Below are 15741 nucleotides of genomic sequence, written 5' to 3'. Positions count from 1 at the left end.
TTGTTTCGCTAGAAAAAGCGAAGCGAAGAACATTTCACCAAACTGGTCGATAAAAAAAACTGGCAGGCTTAAGGTGAAGGTGGAAGCAAGCCTTTGTAGTAGTATAGGTAAAACCACTGGTAAAATGGGTAATAGTGTTGGTGAGAGAAGATCAATTTGTTCCGTTTGTTTTGATCTTTGCACGTAAATAGATCAATTCACTTATCAGACTGTGTGACGCTTCACTGACACGAGTCTTAGAATACATTTAAAAAAATAACAATTCAATACTCATTCAGCTCGCGCAGTCCGAAGACATCGGTCGCAAATTTGTTCGCGTCTTTTGTAGAGTGGAGATTATACCGTTATCAGTTCGTGGCTGGTGAAGTTATTTCGCCCTAACGGGCGAAATACTTTATTGCGCGAGTGAGGAGAGCAGCAATCACTACCAGCGTGAGGAAGAAGTCCTCCACAGCGGACGCGGTGCGTGTGCCGTGTCATCGCTGTGTGCTTTAGCATCGTCATCGATTCCATCATCGTGTTGTGGTGCGATATACCGTTGCATCTGTGCCGAGCGATTGCCACGCGGTTCGATTGGGATACCGTTTCATTTCATTCGCATTGGTGTGCGATTTAGGTATAATATATATTAGGTTTAGAAATACAAAAAAAAAATTATATTATTTTATATCTGCCGTAATGGCAGAAGGTCATGTTGACATGGAGATTGAAACTACTGTTTCCTCCTCACTAGCTACAACGGGGGCTGGGAAGTCGCTTAAACGCGTTCCCCCCTCAGAAGATGTCTCTTCAGAGAAAGAGGTAATCTACCTTAACAAGCCCCCCTCAAGAAAATTGGCAAACTTTTCCTCTTCGCCCCCTCAATCTCCCGCTTCAGCTTCCGCTCTACTACCAAACTTGCCTCCCAGCCCTACTGATCCCGCTCCCGTTCAACAATCGACCTCGTCCTCCCCCTCAGTTGTTTCCTCTCCTCGTGTCAAGGTCTATCCAGACGATGCACTTGGAGCTGGTCCATGGGTTGTTTTTTTCCGGCCTAAACCAAAAGGAAAGTCAATTAATGTCATTCAGGTTTCGAAAGATCTGGCAAGATTATATTCCTCCGTGGTCGAAATCTCTAAGGTTAGACCGAACAAACTGCGTGTTGTCGTGAGTGATCGGAAACACGCGAATGCAATTGTGATCGACGGGAGATTCTCCCTAGAGTATCGCGTCTACGTGCCCTCCCATGACGTAGAAATCTCGGGGGTGGTAACTGAAACTGGTCTGACGTGCGAAATGATAAAAGAAGGAGTTGGTAAATTTAAAAGACTCCCGTTGGTGGGTGTTAAAATTTTGGACAGCCGCCAACTAGGAAAAGTATCCCAAGAAGAGGGAAAAACTAAATTCACGCCGTCAGACTCGTTCCGAGTAACTTTTGCTGGTTCCGCTCTACCTGACTACGTCATGGTGGGCAAATTGAGATTGCCTGTGCGACTCTTCGTGCCAAAGCCCATGACTTGCCAAAAATGCAAGTCAGTTGGTCACACTTCAGATTATTGTGCCAACAAGGAGCGCTGTGCCACTTGCGGAGAGCAACATGAGGGGAAATCCTGCAGTGCGACTGAGCATAAATGTCCATATTGCGGGGGATCCCCACACGAGCTCTCAGTTTGTGAAACTTACAAGAGTCGCTGGGAGAAACAGAAGCGCTCTTTGAAGGAACGCTCGAAACGCACTTTTGCGGATATTTTAAAGGGCGCTTCTCCACTGGCCCAACAACAACAACCAATCAACACACAAAATGTCTTCGCCACGTTGCCCGTTGACGAAATAGAAGCGGACACAGCTAACGGGGGCACACCGTTCATTTTCCAAAGGAATCCCCGGCGCAAAAATGTGACCACTCCCAAAGTTCAAGGACAAGCCCCTCCGGTGATACCGCGGACAAGCAAAATCAGGTTCCTCCTGGTTTCCGTGGGAATAATTCACCTTCGAATGGCCCAGCACTCGAGGGGACATCAAAAACCCCAACTGTCCCTGTTTTTCCGTCCAGTTCAACTTCCCAATCGGGATTTATAAAGTTGTCTGACCTTTTGGACCAAATCTTCAAGTGTTTTAATGTTTCCGACTCCATCAGAACCCTTGTCATCTCAATGCTTCCAGTATTAAAGACAATTCTGCAACAATTGATGCAAACATGGCCCCTCCTTGCAATGATTATCTCTCTTGATGTCTAATTTAAATAGAGAGGTCGGAGATATCACTGTTTTACAGTGGAATTGTCGTAGTCTTATCCCTAAATTGGATACATTCAAATTTTTAATTCATAACTTCAATTGTGATGTTTTTGCTCTGTCCGAAACTTGGCTTTCTTCGCGAGATGATATCTCTTTCCACGATTTTAATATTATACGCTTGGACCGCGATGACAGATACGGAGGAGTACTATTGGGAATCAATAAGTGCCACTCATTTTTTCGAATCGACCTTCCACCTATTGGAGGGATCGAAGCTGTTGCTTGTCATGCAAACATCAGAGGCAAAGACCTCTGTATTGTCAGCTTGTATTGGCCTCCGAGAGCAGCGGTTAGCCGCAATCAACTTGTTGACATGTGCTCACTCCTTCATGAGCCACGATTAATATTGGGAGACTTCAACTCTCACGGAACTGCCTGGGGGGAACAGTACGACGACAATCGTTCATTGTTGATATATGACCTTTGTAACAGCTTCAATATGACCGTTTTGAACACTGGGGAAACAACACGTGTACCTAAACCTCCTGCTAACCCAAGTGCTCTTGACCTCTCGCTTTGCTCGAATTCACTATCGTTAGATTGCAAGTGGAATGTAATCCAGGACCCCAACGGTAGTGATCACTTGCCAATCAAAATTTCCATCACCATTGGGTCGAATTCTTCTGAATCTATAAACATGGCATATGACCTCACAAGACACATTGACTGGAAAAAATATGCGGACGCGATTGCTCTAGCCATCAATTCCAGAGATGGTTTGCCTCCATTGGAGGAGTTTAACTTCATTTCTCGTTTGATCTATGACAGCGCGGTTCGCGCTCAAACGAAACCCATCCCAGGCTCCACTTTTCGTCAAAGGCCTCCCAATCCATGGTGGGATAGCCAATGTTCCAAGCTTTATCAGGATAAATCGAACGCATTTAAAGCTTTTCGAAAACGTGGAACCATTGAGAATTTTCAAACGTATTTGGACCTTGAAAATCAATTTAAAAACTTGATCAAAGGGAAAAAACGTGCTTATTGGCGAAATTTCGTGGGAGGTTTGTCACGAGAAACGTCAATGAAAAAATTATGGAAAGTGGCTCGAAACATGAGAAATCGCTCTTCATCGAATGAAAGCGAAGAATATTCACATCGATGGATTTTTAATTTTGCACGGAAGGTTTGTCCCGATTCCGTTCCTGTGCAAAAAATTGTTCGAGATATACCACAAGATAGGTGCGATCTTGATTCCGAGTTTTCGATGGTAGAATTCTCTCTTGCTCTCCTTGTAACAATTCGACTCCAGGAACGGATAGAATTAAGTTCAACTTGTTAAAAAACCTCCCTGATGTGGCGAAACATCGCTTGTTGAATTTATTCAATCGGTTTATGGAGCATAATATTGTTCCAGATGATTGGAGACAAGTACGAGTTATAGCTATTAAAAAACCCGGAAAGCCCGCGTCCGACTTCAATTCGTACCGCCCAATAGCAATGCTGTCTTGTATACGGAAATTGTTGGAGAAAATGATCTTGTTTCGCCTTGATCGTTGGGTTGAAACGAATGGCTTACTCTCAGATACACAATATAGGTTCCGAAGGGGCAAGGGGACGAATGATTGCCTTGCGTTGCTTTCTTCAGAAATTCAAATGGCTTACGCCGAAAAAAAACAAATGGCTTCAGTATTCTTGGACATAAAGGGGGCCTTTGATTCTGTTTCAATAGAGGTTTTGTCAGACAAATTACACTCTCGGGGTCTGCCGCCTCTGTTGAATAATATGTTATATAACTTGCTTTGTGAGAAACAGTTGAACTTTTCTCACGGGGATTCGACAGTAAATCGGGTCTCCTACATGGGCCTCCCCCAGGGCTCATGTTTAAGCCCCCTTTTGTACAACTTCTATGTAAGCGCTATCGACAATTGTCTTACACAAAATTGCAGCCTAAGACAACTTGCAGATGATGGAGTGGTGTCTGTCGTAGGATCAAACGAATCCGACCTGCAAGGACCCTTACAAGATACTTTGAACAATTTTTCAACCTGGGCCATTGGGCTAGGGATCGAATTCTCCACGGAGAAAACAGAGATGGTGGTTTTTTCTAGGAAGCATAGACCAGCAAAACCAAAGCTTCAACTTTTGGGTAAACCGATCACTCATGCTATGTCATTCAAGTATCTTGGGGTCTGGTTCGACTCCAAATGTACTTGGGGGGCCCATATTAGGTATCTGAGTAAAAAATGCCAACAAAGAATAAACTTTCTCCGTACAATTACCGGCACCTGGTGGGGAGCCCATCCCGAAGATCTTATAATGTTGTATCGAACAACTATTCTCTCAGTGATGGAGTATGGCAGTTTCTGTTTTCAATCAGCTGCCAAAACACATCTCATTAAACTCGAGCGAATTCAGTATCTTTGTCTCCGTATTGCGTTGGGATGTATGCCCTCAACGCATACCATGAGTCTCGAGGTTTTGGCAGGCCTACTCCCACTAAAAGATCGCTTCAATTTATTATCTCTTCGGTTCCTCATCCGGTGTAAGGTTATGAACCCATTGGTGATCGGAAATTTTGAGCAGCTTATCGAGCTAAATTTTCATTCAGGATTCATGAACTCATATCATGAATTCATCTCCATGCAGGTTGATCCTTCTTCGTATACTCCCAACCGTGTTTGTTTTCCTGACTACATCAATTCCTCTGTACATTTTGATCTGTTCATGAAGGAGAAAATCCATGGAATTCCAGATTATCATCGATCGGGGATCGTTCCTACGATCTTCAATGCAAAATATGGGCGTATCAATTGTGATAATATGTTCTTTACTGATGGGTCCTCTATGAATGAGTCCACAGGATTTGGAGTGTTCAACGAAATTTTTAGCACCTCCCACAGTCTTCAGAATCCTTGCTCAGTGTATATTGCTGAATTGGCAGCGATACACTGGGCGCTGGACAGCGTCGCCTCACGACCTGTTGAACACTATTACATTGTAACGGATAGTCTTAGCTCTGTCGAAGCTATCCGTTCAGTGAGGCCGGAAAAGCACTCGCCGTACTTCCTTGAGAGAATACGAGAAAATTTGAGTGCTTTATCCAGACGCTGTTATGTCATTACCTTTGTCTGGGTCCCTTCACATTGCTTAATTCCGGGTGATGAGAGGACTGACTCATTAGCAAAGGTAGGTGCAATTGAAGGCGATATTTATCAGCGTCAAATCGCTTTCAATGAATTTTATTCTTTAGTCCGTAAAAATACCATCGCTAACTGGCAACGTAAGTGGAACGAAGATGAATTGGGTCGGTGGCTTCACTCGATTATCCCTAAGGTTAGCCTCAAACCATGGTTCAAAAGTCTGGACTTAAGTCGGGACTTTATTCGCACCTTCTCTCGACTCATGTCCAATCACTGTTCGTTAGACGCGCTACTCTTTCGTTTTAATCTTGCCGAAGGCAATATCTGTGCTTGTGGCCAAGGTTACCACGACATCGAACACGTTGTTTGGTCGTGCGAGGAGTATCTTGTTGCCAGATCGAATTTAGAAAACTCTCTTCGGGCTAGAGGAAGGCAGCCCAATGTGCCGGTGAGAGATGTGTTGGCTCGGTTAGACCTTGATTACATGTCCCAAATATATGTCTTCCTAAAAGCTATCGATCTTCGTGTATGATTGTCCTTATATCCTTATATTCTCCTTTTCCTTTTCCTTCGCAAGAAATCAAATCCCTTCTTACTAACAATAGAATAAGGTGAAATGTAAATACATGTTAGATATAAGATAGGCTTAAGAATTGAGTATGATGAATGTGAGTGCGAATGTGAGTGTGAACATTGTCAACATATCCTTATATCCCATCCTTTTCCTGAAACAAAATGTCACCCTTCTAAACTCGAGCAAGCCGCGAGTAATCGGTTCTCTACTTCATTAACATTAGAATTAATAAAAAATGTTCATGTATACTTGTAACTATACAGATAGGAGTTTGGCTCCTTTAAACTTATGTAACTAAGCCTGTAAAAATAAACGATTTAATAAAAAAAAAAAAATCAATACTGAAGTAAAATGTTTGAACGATGTGTTCCGATGAACAATTGCAAATATAATGTATTTACATATGAAGTAAAATTCTGATTATACGCGAGCGTAACATGAGCAAATATGTAACACATGTGAATTGGGGCTCTTTTAGTATTAACAAGTTTTTCCGCACGTTTTGTTGATCGTATTGTTTTCACATATTCACGTTGGAGAGCCTTAACCCTTCTCTTCGTTGGCCGAGTCATTTTGATTGAATGTAATACTTTTCCGTTTACTATTTTTGAAAGTATAGGCAGCCGTGGCAGTGTACCGAGCTTTGCAATACATTTTTCTTAACAAATGTTAAAGTTGCTAAAACTTACATTATAAACCCATTAAACGTAAAAATAATAATTGTATTGATATCAACACAATTTTATTTTATTAATTTTCATGACCTGAAACGCTATGACTCAGGAATAACATTTTATTGAATGGTTTTTATAGCTGATTCGATGATGTTGTTGGCATCAGTGTCGAAAAAGTAACGATGTTTTCACCAGTACAAACAAAACCATTGCGGAAAATTGAATAATGAAAAGTTAACTTTCAGAGCACTAGCTTGAGTTTTACGACGTTTTCCACTATACATTGTGACGGCAGATGAAAATTTCATATTTGGTGAGTAATCGATTAGATTTTGGTTAATATTACTTGGTGGGAAGTGTGTGCAAACGATCATTTCCTTCCTGTTTCGCAAAATTTTTGATTTTCGGGCGAGGGGTAAGGGAGAGAGATGAAAGAAATGAGCGCCATTTTGGCAGCCATTTGTGGCTAGCTTCCACCTTCACCTTAAAGTGTTCGAATGTAAGAGGTTTTTTGCCGACGACGTTACACTTTTTCACTCAGATGGAAAACGCAAAGAAATCTTCTGACATTCGGATATTATTAGTCCCTTCGAAATGTGTGCTTTGGAAAAAAGAAAACATTGTGTTCAGTTTAGCTAGCTTACCTTCAATGTTGAGCTTGTTGCCCTGGTTCGAAGTGGCCAGCTGGATGCGTCCTCGCCGTTCGGTATGGTCACATCCGCACAGATTCGGCACGCTCTCCTCGCACCGTTTGTGTACGTTCATATCACATGCTGCGTTTCAGTTCCGTTTCGGGTTTCCGGGGGTCGTTGATCATTTCATCGAATTGAAATGGACAAGAAGAAAAAAAAGATTAGCAAAACTTCGCTCCCGGTTAACTTTTTCTATTACCGGCGGGCACACCGAAAAGAAGATGGGTGAAATCGAGGAAAACAGAACCCAAAAATATGACGATAATTTTACAATGTTTCAGAATGAATTTAGAGAATGATGAGATTTATCGGCAGCGAATGATTAGGGTGTATTTTACTTTTATTCCGATTTTTTTTGGAGTGAGGAGCAAGGGTATAGTGCGGGAATATGAGAAAATGTTAAGAAAAGAGCCACAAAAATAGTTTATTCGTGTGTCGAGATTATTTAGTACAATACATTTACATAGATAGTAGACAACACTACAGTTAACATCAAGCGATCATCAATATGTAGAATGAGAAGACGAAGGATCGAAAACAAGCAACATATGTAGAACACTTAATAGGAAATTAATATCACATACGACATGGAAAAATCGGTAACATTTCAGTCATAACTACATCATATTCCAGTGACATAACAAGTCCCAGCTGCTACCGTTTCCTCTGTCGTTATTAACTTTCTTCAAAACCAACGAGAGAACAATGCTCCATCCGACATTGTGGAGGAACTATTTCATTTCCAGGCGTTCCCAGAGATGGTGCAGACAGCGGTGAAATAGCGACACAACGAAAAAAAGTTCCATCCAAGTAAGCAAAGCCAACTGGTTCTGGCGGAGATGTGATTTTCGCTTTTTAGTGTTCAGTGGCAAAAACAAGTAAACAAAAACAAGTGAATAACGGGTATTCCTCAAAACCAGACGTATTCGGTTTCGAGAGTTGGTGCCTACAAGTTTTTAGAGCTTGTCCTAATCTCCCATTTCTTAACGGTTCAAATTCAGATGTGGGTTCGCTCGGCAAACAAGAGAAAGAGGGAAAGGGGTGTGTAAGCGTTGATAGTGAAACTTAACCCCAGGAATGGGTAAACTTTTTTATCCCGGCCACAAGCTGAGTTCTGTGTGTGTGTGTGTGTGTATGTGCATAGTGATGAGTCGAAAACGTACAAAACCCAACCCATCCTTTCCCACCCCCGTCAAGCGTGAATAGATGAATGAAAAAGGACCCTGATAAGCATAGTCTGAAAAATGGGGCAGCAGCCAAGGACCCTTTTTTACTCTAGTTTTCCACATCGAAGGATCATACAAAAACATTTGGAAGCAAAATTTGAGCACTGCAAATGAAGGGAAGCATTAGCGCGCGATATCAGGGCCGATAGAGGAGCCCCAATGAGCGCATTTTTTTAAGTTGCGACTCAGGCTATCTGGAATGCTGAAAGTTTGTATATTGTATTGAAAGATATATTAGGACCGAATAAAAGTGTTTCTTTCGAATTGACACTTCTGTTTACTTATTGGTGGGATTTTTTCCAACGGTAATCAAACCAGACGTGTACCGTTTGTGCCATCGTCGAATGAAAGGACTCGAAAACCATGAGAAGCTTTTCCCGGGAACCCCCCGAAGTACAACAAGAAACACGAAAGTAGAAATGTGTAGCAAGTAAAGGCACTCGTTTTCCCGGAGCGTAATTCAAATTGGATGATGTTTTGTCCTCCATCTCGTCCTTTCGCCATCCTCGCTTTCAACTCCGGGGTGCCTTCTTTCTTTTCACCGGAATGTTCCTATCGTCCCGTACTTGGAATACTTCACTGCAGCAGTCTTAATTCGACTCTCCTACATCTTTTAGCAGTGTGTAATAATAATCATTATCGTAAAGCACGGAAGCAATGGCTCAAGTGACAGAGACTCCGCCTCGCCCACTCCTGGGAGACGAACCGCGCAACTGTCGGAGCGGAAAACCCAAGGAGCGGTGGTAGGTGGTGGTGGCGGTGTTATTTTCCCCGATTTTCTACGAGAAGAATGGCGGATATTCGAATCCTAGGGATACACCTAAATTGGATCGGATGAACTGCCAGAGACAATTTTTGGCGAGAAAATAAATTGAATTTAATTTTGGCGATTACTGCCAGCGCCAAAATAATTTGTTCCGCCTAATGTAGACCAAATTCGTTCACTCGGCATGGATCGAATATTTACCGCAAATTACTACGGTATTAGAGGCCCTGATTCTCGAATACACTTCACGGTGGAAACGAAAATAACGGCACGCCATTGAACTACGTTTTACGAGTTAGTGAAGTGTCGAAGATAATGATGAGTTTTCAGGCAGAATGAGCACTTTTGAAATAAAAAATCATTAATGAAAATTATCTTCTTCGTATCAAACTGGTATTCAATGTGAGTGGAGAACTTTGTTTTCTTCATGTGGTATAATAATCCCATACAAAAATTTCATCTGAAGATAATTTGATATTATAATGATAAATTTAGTGGGAAACTAATCTCGCATCCAGATGTCGACACCGTACCGTTGTCATCGCGAATGCGTTTCATACCGTTTCCACCGTGAAGTGTATTCGTAGTGTATTCGATAATCAGACCCAGAATAAATAAAAGGAAAGTGAAATGCTTCTCCTTAATTTATTAGCTACTTTGTTTTTAGTGATTCTTAAAAATCGAGACTTTCAATAGGACCATTAATTCTGACGAAAGCATAAAAAAATTTGTCCAACAACCACAGTATTCACATGATACGGTTCTGACTGATTTTTTTCTCAGTCTAAAACTCAAAGTATCGACCTGTTTTCAGTGGGAAGAATGCATGAGAGAGAATACGTTACATAATCTGGAATAAACTCCGATACCATATCTTGATGGTAGGAATATTCGTTGACATAAGTGTATTAGTTCAGAAGTGACTTTGAAGACGATTGTTTTCAATGAATGATGAGCAGTCTTCCGACAAACACTTACACATGTCCACCCGATGTGAAAATTACATGTCTTTGTTTGAATTCAAACATGATTTTCGCTAGTGTTGAATATCTATCCCAAACGCGAACAATGATACACAAACATAAACATTGTAAACAAACACGATGTTCATAATTCACGAACATCATGTACAAACATATCACCCGATGTCGCAGTATTCATTGCTTTCGTTTCGTTTCTTTTCACGCACGGAAAGAAATTATTCATCCTAAAATATTTCTTCGTAGAATACTTTTTCACAGAAACGAACTTGAAATTTAGTTCGCATTACAAAAATTGCATGAACTAAGAGGCTATGAGTTCATGCACATTTTGCAAGTCTGATTATATAATCATTGGTTTCGTGCAAAGAAAACATTCTCTGAATAGAAAGAAGTTTCTATGAGATTTTTTTGCGTGCATGTTGCCAATTGAAGTCTGGGGAAGCGACTGCACTGCGGGCGACGTCATACAAATACTGGCTAAATAGTTAAATACCCAAAAATATGTTTTAGATGCAGTTTCAGGAAAGTTCACACCAATTCTTGGTATTTTGATGTGGGTAACTAAACATCTCCGTGCTCCCTTGGCCGAGTGGTTAGCGTCATAACTAACATGCCGGGTGTTCGGGTTCGATTCCCGTTCTGGTCGGGGGAATTTTTCGTCAAAGAAATTTCCTCCGACTTGCACTGTGATAACGCGTATTCTAGAACTTGCCACTCAGAATGCATTCAAGGCGTGTTATTTGTCATAGAAATCTCAACTAAGTACTAATAAAAATGACGCAAGTAATACTACGTTGAGACGGCGAAGTTCCTCTAGGAACGTTAGTGCCATTGAAGAAGAAGAAGAACTAAACATCTCCGCCACGCTTTATTCAATTTTAGTACTTGTTCAAAAAGCTGATAATAGCCGATGTTACATAAATTCAATTTATAAATTGATGCGTGGACTGAATAATGATATCAATTGTGAAGAACTCTGATATCAATTGACGCTTATGTTGTTTAGAACAGTTAAAGAGGTGTATTTTATTTGCCCAAAATTTTAGATGAAGCACCCATTGTCATGATAAATGCTTCCCTTCCCTTTTCATATCAACGCACCAACACACCGTGTGTTGAGTGGTGGTGGTGTGCTGTCTAATTCGCTTCTTTTACTCTACACACTGCTGTTGCTTGGGATGAAAATGCGAGAGAAACTGAACATCATGTTTGAACATCATGGGAAACAAACATGACACATTCTTAAACAACGGGTACAAAAAATAATGTTTGTCTGCAAACATAAAACTGCGAGAGTAGGGAGAACACTGTTCGTCTCGTACCCAGTGTTCAATGTGAAACACGGAAGACTGATGATGAGTTTTTCATGTTTTTATACAACCCCCGGCATTGTTTGGCGGTATGTAAATGTTTGTTCTAATTATTTGATTCACATTTTCTAGAAATATATTGTTTCTAATATTCCCATTCCTGTTTTTCTTGGTTTCACTGTTTATAATTTTCTGACTGTTTATTTGAAAACCTTATAAACACACTTATCACACTGTTCCTAAGTCGAAGTTATTCGACGATTCGGCTCACTGCCTACCTTGTTTGTTTCCTGTTTAGTTTTAGGTTTTCCTCAAATTTTTCAAAGTTTACAATTTAGTCTGTAGTCTGCATTTGCTATTCTTCATTCAATAATTTCGCTCTCAAGTCATCCTAAATTCGATCTCAATTTGTTCTCGATTCAATGTTAATCTGTCGTCAATTTGCTCTCTATTTGTTACCAATTTGTTCTTAATTCGTTTTTAGTTTTTCTATCATATGTTCCCCATTTGTTTTCAATTTGTTGTCAAATTGTTCTCATTTTGTTCTCAATTTCTTCATAACTTCTTCTCAAGTTATTCTTAATTGGTTTTAAATTTGTTGTCAATTTGTGATTATATTATTCTCAGTTTGTTCCCAATGTATATAAACATGTTCTCAATTTGCATTCTATTCGTTTTCAATTGGTTATCAATTTCTTCATAACTTATCCACAATTCGTTCTAATTTTTGCTCAATTCGTTATAAATGTGTTGTTAATTTGTTGTCAATTTGTTTATCATTTTATTCTCAATTTATTCTAGATTTATTCTCAATTTGTTCTCAATTTATTCTCAATTTAATTTCAATTTCTTCTCAATCCGTACTCAATTCATTCTCAATTTCTTCATAATTTCTTCTCAATTTGTTCTTAATTGGTTCTCAATCTGTTGTCAATTTGTTTTCGGTTTGTTGTTAATTTGTTGTCAGTTTGTTGTCAACTTGTTATCATTTTATTCTCAATTTGTCCCAATCTATTCTCAATTTGTACTTAATTCGTTCTCAATTTGTTCTCAATTTCTTCATAATTTGTTCGCAATATGATCTTAATTGATTGAGTTTTTCCATTATATGTCCCCCATTTGCTCTCAATTTGTTGTCAAATTGTTCTCATTTTGTTCTCAATGTCTTCATAACTTCTTCTCAAGTTGTTCTTAATTGGATTTAAATTTGTTGTTAATTTGTTATTATATTATTCTCAATTTGTTCCCAATTTATGTAAACATGTTCGCACTCAATTCGCACTCTATTCGTTCTCAATTGGTTATCAGTTTTTTCATAAGCAATTCGTTCTTATTTTTTCTCAATTCGTTGTAAATTTGTTGTTAGCTTGTTGTCAATTTGTTATCATTTTATTCTCAATTTATTCTTTATTTATTCTCAATTCGTTTTCAATTTCTTCATAATTTCTTCTCAATTTGTTCTTAATTGGTTCTCCATTTGCTGTCAATTTGTTGTCGGTTTGTTGTTAATTTGTTATCAACTTGACAATTGTTGTCAATTTGTTATCATCTTATTCTCAATTTGTTCCTAATTTAGTCCCAATTTGTACTTAATTCGTTCTCAATTTGTTCTCAATTTCTTCCTAATTTGTTCGCAATTTGATCTTAATTGATTTCCAATTTGTTCTCAACATGTTCTCAATTTGGCCTCAATTTGTCGTCAATATGTTCTCAATATATTCTCAATTTGTTGTCAAATTGTTTTCCAGTTTGTTCTGAATTCGTTCTGAATTTCAATTTCATTTTATTCCCAATTTGTTATCGATGTATTCTTAATTTTTTGTAATTTTTTTCTCATGTTTTTCTGAATTTGTGCTCATTTTATTCTCACTTTGTTCCTAATTTATTCTCAATTCGTTCTCAATTTGTTTTCAATTGGATCCCAATTTGTTCTCAATTGGTTTTCAATTTGCTGTCAATATGTTCTCATTTTATTATCATTTGTTTTTTCTCAATTACTTCTCGTATGTTTCTCTTTTTTATTTCAATTAATTTTCAATATGTTCCCAAATTGTTCCTTATTTGTTGTAAATTTATTCTCATTTTGTTATAAATTTGTTCTAATTTATGCTCAACTAGCGAACTCGGCGAAACGAGTTGTATTTTGTAAATTTTGTAAATTTTGTAAATTTTGTAAATTTTGTAAATTTTGTAAATTTTGTAAATTTTGTAAATTTTGTAAATTTTGTAAATTTTGTAAATTTTGAAAATTTTGTAAATTTTGTAAATTTTGTAAATTTTGTAAACTTTGTAAATTTTGTAAACTTTGTAAATTTTGAAAATTTTGTAAATGTTGTAAATGTTGTAAATTTTGTAAATTTTGTAAATTTTGTAAATTTTGTAAATTTTGTAAATTTTGTAAATTTTGTAAATTTTGTAAATTTTGTAAATTTTGTAAATTTTGTAAATTTTGTAAATTTTGTAAATTTTGTAAATTTTGTAAATTTTGTAAATTTTGTAAATTTTGTAAATTTTGTAAATTTTGTAAATTTTGTAAATTTTGTAAATTTTGTAAATTTTGTAAATTTTGTAAATTTTGTAAATTTTGTAAATTTTGTAAATTTTGTAAATTTTGTAAATTTTGTAAATTTTGTAAATTTTGTAAATTTTGTAAATTTTGTAAATTTTGTAAATTTTGTAAACTTTGTAAATTTTGTAAATTTTGTAAATTTTGTAAATTTTGAAAATTTTGTAAATTTTGAAAATTTTGTAAATTTTGAAAATTTTGTAAATTTTGTAAATTTTGTAAATGTTGTAAATGTTGTAAATTTTGTAAATTTTGTAAATTTTGTAAATTTTGTAAATTTTGTAAATTTTGTAAATTTTGTAAATTTTGTAAATTTTGTAAATTTTGTAAATTTTGTAAATTTTGTAAATTTTGTAAATTTTGTAAATTTTGTAAATTTTGTAAATTTTGTAAATTTTGTAAATTTTGTAAATTTTGTAAATTTTGTAAATTTTGTAAATTTTGTAAATTTTGTAAATTTTGTAAATTTTGTAAATTTTGTAAATTTTGTAAATTTTGTAAATTTTGTAAATTTTGTAAATTTTGTAAATTTTGTAAATTTTGTAAATTTTGTAAATTTTGTAAATTTTGTAAATTTTGTAAACTTTGTAAATTTTGTAAATTTTGTAAATTTTGTAAATTTTGAAAATTTTGTAAATTTTGAAAATTTTGTAAATTTTGAAAATTTTGTAAATTTTGTAAATTTTGTAAATGTTGTAAATGTTGTAAATTTTGTAAATTTTGTAAATTTTGTAAATTTTGTAAATTTTGTAAATTTTGTAAATTTTGTAAATTTTGTAAATTTTGTAAATTTTGTAAATTTTGTAAATTTTGTAAATTTTGTAAATTTTGTAAATTTTGTAAATTTTGTAAATTTTGTAAATTTTGTAAATTTTGTAAATTTTGTAAATTTTGTAAATTTTGTAAATTTTGTAAATTTTGTAAATTTTGTAAATTTTGTAAATTTTGTAAATTTTGTAAATTTTGTAAATTTTGTAAATTTTGTAAATTTTGTAAATTTTGTAAATTTTGTAAATTTTGTAAATTTAGTAAATTTTGTAAGCTTTGTAAATTTTGTAAACTTTGTAAATTTTGAAAATTTTGTAAATGTTGTAAATGTTGTAAATTTTGTAAATTTTGTAAATTTTGTAAATTTTGTAAATTTTGTAAATTTTGTAAATTTTGTAAATTTTGTAAATTTTGTAAATTTTGTAAATTTTGTAAATTTTGTAAATTTTGTAAATTTTGTAAATTTTGTAAATTTTGTAAATTTTGTAAATTTTGTAAATTTTGTAAATTTTGTAAATTTTGTAAATTTTGTAAATGTTGTAAATGTTGTAAATTTTGTAAATTTTGTAAATTTTGTAAATTTTGTAAATTTTGTAAATTTTGTAAATTTTGTAAATTTTGTAAATTTTGTAAATTTTGTAAATTTTGTAAATTTTGTAAATTTTGTAAATTTTGTAAATTTTGTAAATTTTGTAAATTTTGTAAATTTTGTAAATTTTGTAAATTTTGTAAATTTTGTAAATTTTGTAAATTTTGTAAATTTTGTAAATTTTGTAAATTTTGTAAATTTTGTAAATTTTGTAAATTTTGTAAATTTTGTAAATTT

At 35.8% G+C, this 15741-nt stretch overlaps 1 protein-coding gene across 6 annotated transcripts in view; it reads right to left on the bottom strand.

Moving 5' to 3' along the window:
• The window catches only part of LOC129764591 (protein kinase C, brain isozyme), a 323054-nt gene that overhangs the window by 63130 nt on the left and 244183 nt on the right, over nucleotides 1-15741 (bottom strand). For all 6 annotated transcript variants that reach the window (XM_055763813.1, XM_055763811.1, XM_055763816.1 and 3 more), the window contains one exon: nucleotides 7249-7377. In XM_055763813.1, coding sequence (XP_055619788.1) covers nucleotides 7249-7377 — 129 coding nt within the window. The remainder of the gene's footprint in view (nucleotides 1-7248; nucleotides 7378-15741) is intronic.

This window comes from Toxorhynchites rutilus, chromosome 2 (assembly GCF_029784135.1).
Source record: "Toxorhynchites rutilus septentrionalis strain SRP chromosome 2, ASM2978413v1, whole genome shotgun sequence".
NCBI classification, from domain to species: Eukaryota; Metazoa; Arthropoda; class Insecta; order Diptera; family Culicidae; genus Toxorhynchites; species Toxorhynchites rutilus.
The sequence above is the reverse complement of the archived record's forward strand: the minus strand, read 5'-3'. Positions and strand labels throughout refer to the sequence as shown.